The 7,500-nt window shown below is 49.2% G+C and overlaps 1 protein-coding gene across 1 annotated transcript in view; it reads left to right on the top strand.

The window, feature by feature from the left end:
- Positions 1-7,500, top strand: part of nav1b (neuron navigator 1b) — a 66,914-nt gene that overhangs the window by 37,249 nt on the left and 22,165 nt on the right. The window contains 4 exon segments of the mRNA XM_062544530.1: positions 1,277-1,360; positions 2,566-2,677; positions 4,027-4,148; positions 7,049-7,236. Of these exon segments, the coding sequence (XP_062400514.1) occupies positions 1,277-1,360; positions 2,566-2,677; positions 4,027-4,148; positions 7,049-7,236 (506 nt within the window).

The raw sequence follows: 7,500 nt of genomic DNA, 5'->3' as shown, positions 1-7,500 counted from the left end.
ACGCCACTGTCCCTCTCTCCCTCTCTGGATGCTCGGCTGCTGCCTCTGCCGCCCCCTGGTGGTGGTTGCCGGTCGCGGCCCACCTCCGGCCCCCCTCTGGCCCACCTCTGGCCCACTGTTGGCTACGGGTGGTAGCAGCTTGGCCAGGTTTGTAGGACTGCTGCTCCCAGCCTGCCTCCACTACCACCACTGTCTGCATGACCTCCCCCAGTCCTCACCATCTTCCTCCTCCTCCTCCTCCTCCTCCTCCTCCTTCTCCTCCTCCCCCTCCTCACTCACCGCTTTGCTCCCACAGCAGGCCAGACCTCGTTGTCGCACAGTGATGATGTCGGCGGACAATACACATTCCTAAAACACATACATAAACACACACACATACTGTACAGGATGCAGGCTGAAACAACACGTTCATATTCATTTAGGGGGCGTACTCACACTATGCCAGCCGTATCGTACCTGAGTACATTTGACCCTCAAAGTCCGGTTGATTTGACCAGTGTGATCGCGCCGTGCTGTAGTCGGGCTCGGTGTGTTTATCTGTGCCCGGGGTACGGTACGGTTGGGCTTATGATCGCGCCAATGCGAAGATTCTAGAGCACGCCAGCTCAACCGTGGCTGGGCACAGTTTGATAGTATGCACTGTGAGTGCGGATCAAGAGCGGGAGAGAAGCGTACTCCGGCACGGTACAAGAACGGGAGAGAACCGTATTCCGGCACGGTACAAGAACGGGAGAGAGCCGTACTCCGGCACGGTACAAGTGAATGGTGCCCAGTGTGAGTACGCCCTTACTGTACGCCAGGTTTGGGTTCATCCAAGTCTCATACATGCGTATGTGTCAGGTACATGGCATGTTGGAGAGTGTTCTCTTGACTCCTGATTCCTTCAGGTCTGGACGGCCAAACTCTGACCTGATCTAACGCGACCCGAACTGACCCGAACTGACCCCTCCTTATGTGTGTGTTTCTGTTCTTCCAGAACCCCCTCAGTGACCCTTCCCATGATCCCTCCATTTCCCACACCCCTCTTCCTCCCTTCATCCCTCTGTTCCACTCGTTCATCCACTCGTTCATGACATCCCCCCTTCCCCCCTTCCCCAGTCCAAACTGAGCGGTGTCCAACGCCTGCAAGTGACCTGCCATTGGTGTGTATCCTGTAGGAATGTCCAGGACTAACTTTTGACTTGTGTGTGTATGGGTGTGGGTTCTGTGTGTGTGTGTGTGTGTGTGTGTGTGTGTGTGTGTGTGTGTGTGTGTATGTCTGTGTGTTTCCTTTTAGGCAAATTTGGTAGCTGCGTTCGAGCAGAGCCTGGCTCTGATGACCTCCCGCCTGAATAGCCTCTCTGTCACCTCTGACCAGAAGGTAGTGTCAATCACCACACACACACACACACACACACACACACACACACACACACACACACACAGACACACACAGACACACACACACACACACACACACACACTCACATACACAATGCAAACTCTTTCTATTTAGATACTATTGACATACAGTATGTTTGATTGGTCAGCTTCTGATACAGTACTGTACATTGGTCAGCTTGCACAGTTTAAGTATGAAGGAAGGTAAGATTGTGGGTAATATCACAATGGCTTCAGATTTCTTCTGATTTGATAAAGCAATTATTCACACTCTTGTGTGCAGTGTGTGTCTGAGTGTACTGTAGGTAAGAATCTTTAAGGCCGTGTAGTTGTGTGAGAATGTTAATGGCCTCATAGTGAACAAAAGTATAATGAAGTTGATGTGCTCGGCGCTTTCCTTTTCTATTTTAGCCGTGCTGACACAGTGTTTAGTGGTTGAGTGAATATCTGTATTCTACTGGATGTCAGGAGAATGTCGTTGTTAGAAAGCCTATCAATGTCTGATGAATTGTGGGAATGTGTGGTTGAGGTGTTGATATGTGCGTGTCTAAAGGGGTGAGAACATGTGTGTGTGTCTGTGTGTGTGTGTCTTGAAGGATGTGCAGAAAGGTGGACGCACGCTTGGGGGGATCGAGGGGGTCAGAGTTTAAATCGATGGTGATGTCATACTCTCAGCAGTCATTTAGCGCTATCTGTCAAACATCTGAGACACGAGGATCCCATTCGGAGTGTGGAGTGTGGAAGCATCCGGAAACACGCCCACTCAACAGGGGCTCCAGACGCAGGACGCACCGTTGGAATCTATCCAGCGTAGGAGCTGTTGACTCTCACTAGGGCCACAGCAGGATTATGGGCTGTGTTGCAGTAGTAGAGTATCTGTGTGTGTGTGTGTGTGTGTGTGTGTGTGAATCTCTCCAGCATAGGAGCTGTTGGCTCTCACTAGGGCCGCAGGCCCTGCAGGATTGTATGGGTTGTGTTGTTGGTGGTGTGTCTAGTTATGGGAGAGGCACAGTGTGTGTCTTTGAGGAGGCGAGTCTATTTGTAGAGCAGTAGTTGAGTATCAGTGATGTGTGTGTGTGTTTGAGACAATGTATGTGTGTACAGTAAGTGTGGGTTTTTTTTACTAATGCGACCAGCGAGTAGGGCTCATTGTGTGTGTGTGTGTATGTGTGTGTGTTACCTCAGGACTCAGAGCTGACGGATCTAAAGGAGACCATTGACGTTCTGAAGTGCAAGAACACTGAGGCCCAGACCATCATCCATGGCGCTCTGAGCCCGCCAGAGGCCGCACCCAAAGGTGAGACACATCACCCAGCAGCTCCGCATACGTTACCTTACATGGGCATATACGGTAACACATTATTTGAAGTTACATGGGTTACATGTAACCATCATAAGAATGTTGTCATAATGTGTTATTCGGTTTTTGGAATGTCAAAAAACGCAACTACTGTAAACTGTCAAAAACGTTCAAAAAAACGAATGACGCATGACAGCAGTCATACTGTATACTGTACTGTACATCTATAATGTGTCATTGAGATGCATGACATGTGCCATGTGCCATTCTTACATGTCACCCTTATGTAGACCCCTTCAAATAAAGTGTTACCGGATGTACTACAGTATATATCTAAAAATGTGTATTACATAGCAAATAGAATAGTAAGTACCACAGTGTGATCAATGACAGTGATACGCTGATGCACAGTTCTCATACCTTAATCCAAATCCTAAACTTTACTTTAAGCAGTATCACATCAGTGCGGGTGGGCTAGGTATTTATACCAAACTTTACTTGAGCTGTATCACACTAGTGGGGGGTGGGCTAGGTAATTACTGTACAGTATATACTAGACTTTACTTGAGCAGTATCACACTAGTGGGGGGTGGGCTAGGTAATTACTGTACAGTATATACTAAACTTTACTTGAGCTGTATCACACTAGTGGGGGGTGGGCTAGGTAATTACTGTACAGTATATACTAAACTTTACTTGAGCTGTATCACACTAGTGGGGGGTGGGCTAGGTAATTACTGTACAGTATATACTAAACTTTACTTGAGCTGTATCACACTAGTGGGGGGTGGGCTAGGTAATTACTGTACAGTATATACTAAACTTTACTTGAGCAGTATCACGTTAGTGGGGGTGGGTTAGGTATTTATACCAAACTTTACATGAGCAGTAGTGGGCTAGGTATTTATATACTGAACTTCACTTGAGCAGTATCACACTAGTGATGAGCCGTCGGCACGAGGCCAGAGGTGATCTAACACTGAAGCAGCTAGAACAACACAGTATCACTTGAGATGCAGGTTTAGTGAGAGAGACTATGGGTGCCTCTCATGCAGTGTTTATACGTCCTCCCTCGCTCCTCGGGCCTCGATCCTCACTGATCTACATAAAGAAAGATAGAAGAAGGGATAGACTATCCCACTGTTTTCGCCCCATCATTCTTTATGTAGATTAGTGAGGATCGAGGCCCGAGGAGCGAGGGAGGACGTATAAACGCTGCATGAGAGGCACCTTACATGTGTATTGTATGATGAATAGTGTGTCTCTTCACACTCTCTCTCTCTCTCTCTCTCTCTCTCTCTCTCTCTCTCTCTCTCTCTCTCACACACACACACACACACACACAGAGCTGAGGATTAACAGGCAGAACTCCTCAGAGAGCATCTCCAGTCTGAACAGCATCACCAGTCACTCCAGCGTGGGCAGCCTGAAGGAACAGGACCCCAAGAAGAAGAAGAAGAAGAGCTGGGTGAGGACCACACACACACACACACACACACACACACACACACACACACACACACACACACACAGAGCCACTCACAAACAAACACACACACACACACACACACACACACACACACACACACACAGAGCCACTCACAAACAAACACACACACACACACACACACACACACACACACACACACACACACACACACACACGCACACACTATGGAAGAACACTTTATATGCTTAAGATACACTTAAAATTCCACATTGGTTAAACATACTACAATCTAAAGCCAAAAACAAAAACAAAAACAAAAAGCCACCCAAGCCAAGTCACAGAGTACAGTACATACATACAGTACAGACTCCTTTCCTGTACGATTCCTATCGTGTCCTCTCCCAAGGAGCCAAAGGCCTTGTGATGGTTTTGTGTACTCTCCCTCAAATAGCTAACTTTTCTGCTCTTGATCAAGTCCTGATCTAATACTGATCTGGTCTTGATCTGGTCTTGATCTGGCTCTTATCCGGTACTGAATGGTTCTCGACCCTTCTGTATCTGGTCCTGTTCTGACCCTGATTGGACCCTTCCTTCTGACCATCCCAGCTGATGCATTCCAGCCTCAGCTGTTGTCATGGTTATCTGGCTTTGGCTTAGTGCATTCTAGCAATGCTGCTGTGAATGCCTGTATACTGCTTACCCCTGCTTACTGGTGGGTGTGCTGTAGTGTGTGTGTGTGTGTGTGTGTGTGTGTGTGTGTGTGTGTGTGTGCGTGCGCGTGCGTGCGTGCGTGCGTGCGTGCGTGCGTGCGTGCGTGTGTGTAGATGTGGGATTGTCTTGTGTGCTTGTAGATTGTAGATGTGGGATTGCCTTGTGTGCTTGTAGATTGAGTATGCCTCTTATCTCTCCCCCATGCCTCCCTGCTCTTTCCCTAAGGTGTATGAGGTGAGTCCATTCTCTGAGAGCCTTTTCCGCTCCTCCTGCATGCATCTTCTCAACACACACACACACACACACACACACACACACACGCACACACACACACACACACACACACTGCATTATTGTCTATCACAGCATAATATAAGCTGCTTTTCAGTTGTGTTTGTGGTTTCAATGACCTTCTGCAGTCCTCTCTATCTCTCTATCCTACACACACACACACACACACACACACACACGCACACACTTGCACCGATGAGTCATTCCTCGTCGCCCTCTTGTTCAATGCGGTTTAGTTCAGCTCTGTGTCATGTGCGTGGCAGATAACAGAGACTACACAGCTGAACCGCAGCCAGGTGGCAGAATTAATCCCAGCTGCCCGCACACAGGCCTCAGATCAGCAGCTCTCCAAACTCTCACCAGGCCCCAGATCTGTAGCTCACACACACACACACACACACACACACACACACACACACACACTCACCAGGCCCCAGATCAGCAGCTCTCCAGACTCTCGGCAGCGCCGCAGCACAGAGCTGCTGTCATTGGGCTTTGCAGAGCATCCTCAAGGCGTTCTGGTTCTGGTTCTGGTGGGTCTGCACTCTGCACCGCACATGACAATCGTATGGAAGAGAGGCGCTCGTTTACTGTAATGAGACCAGTCTTCTGAAGCTTCTCTTGTGTCCATTGTGTCGTCATCCACAACAGTCCGGATTGTCCCATCTGGAACATACCAGTCTCTCTCTCTCTCTCTCTCTCTCTCTCTCTCTCTCTCTCTCTCTCTGTCTCACTATCTCAATCACTATCTCTCTCTTTTTCTCTCTCTCCCTCTCTCTTTCTCTCTCTCTGTCTCACTATCTCAATCACTATCTCTCTCTCTTTCTCTCTCTCTCACTCTCTTTCTCTCTTTTTCTATCTCACTCTCTCTCACGCTCTCTCTCTCACTCTCTCCCTCTCGCTGTCTCTCTCACTCTATCCCTCTCTCCCTCCCTTCCTCCATCCCCTCTCCTCTATGTCTCATTGTCTTTGGCATGTTACTGTACAGTATGTGGCTCACATCATAACATCTACAGTATGTGTTGTTGATAACACTTCATATTGTGTTTCTTACACGCCTGCAAGAAAAGATCTCTCTTCTCATTTTATAACTGCCATAAATTGAATATGCACTTTAGAATTAACCAGTAAAATTTCCCATTGCTGCTGACGCGATAGCCAAGTCTGAAACAAAGCCACGATCGCACGTTCTGTGCAGAGAGAAGCTCAAAGTTTCTCAGAGAATGCTGCAGAGGAAGTGACCTTCTCAAGGTCAACAGTTGCACTCGTTTAACTGCAGCACTGCAGCCACATGAGACTGAACCCCTCACAGACACACGCGCTAACACACACACCACCCACATACCGCAGTGAGACAGTGCCTGCGATATCTGACTGCATACAGCTGTGTGTGTGTGCGTGTGTGCGTGTGCGTGTGCGTGTGCGTGTGCATGTGCGTGCAGAATCCATTCACACAGACAGCTTTGATATCAGGCAGGTTAATTGCATCCATCTCCCCTGTCGGCCCCTCCACTCGACGCAGTGAAGTCTCCCTATTAGCCTCAAGTTGGAGGGAGCTTTGCTATCATGATGGTGTACGTGTGTGTGTGTGTGTGTGTGTGTGTGTGTGTGTGTGTGTGTGTGTGTGTGTGTGTGTACGTGTGTGTGTGTGTGTGTGTGTGTGTGTGTGTGTGTGTACGTGTGTGTGTGTGTGTGTGTGTATGTGTGCTATTAGCCTCAGGTTGGAGGTCTCATCCCTTCTTGGCCCCGATCTAATCACCATTATCACCACAGCGATCGCAGCGAGCCGCTTCTCATTTCCTCCTCTGAAGGAGACACAATGGCGGCCGCTCCCGCCTGGCCTGATGCAGCAGATATGCTGTGCGGTTGGTATTGCGCTGTTTGTTTAGCTTCCCCCCCCCTGTGTCTGTGCACAGCTGCGGAGCTCCTTCAACAAGGCCTTCAGCAAGAAGGGCTCCAAGCTGTCCGCCTCTTACGCCGACATCGAGGAGATCGCCACACCGGAGTCGTCCGCCCCGTCCTCGCCCAAAGTGCACCACGACCAGGAGAACCCCTCCGCCGAGCAGAAGCCCTCAACGTCAACAGCCGCCGCCGCCACCTCAGGGTAAGAGAACCCCCACCTCCCCACTCCACCCCATCCCCACCCTGAGGAGGGTAAGAGTACAGCTTCCTCTACAGGGTAAGAGAACAGCTTCCTCTACAGGGTAATAGAACAGCCCCACACCCATCCCTATCCCCACCATGAGGAAGCTAAAGCCCGATTTACACCAAAGATTCCTGATGCGACGAAATTGAGTTGCAGTGGTGTGAATTAGTTGCACGGAGTTGCAAGTCGTCGCAAGCTCTCTCAAAGCATTCAACATGTTTA

This window comes from Sardina pilchardus, chromosome 9, assembly GCF_963854185.1.
Source record: "Sardina pilchardus chromosome 9, fSarPil1.1, whole genome shotgun sequence".
Classification (NCBI taxonomy): domain Eukaryota; kingdom Metazoa; phylum Chordata; class Actinopteri; order Clupeiformes; family Clupeidae; genus Sardina; species Sardina pilchardus.
Note: the sequence above shows the minus strand (reverse complement) of the source record. Positions and strands in the feature narration are given on the sequence as shown.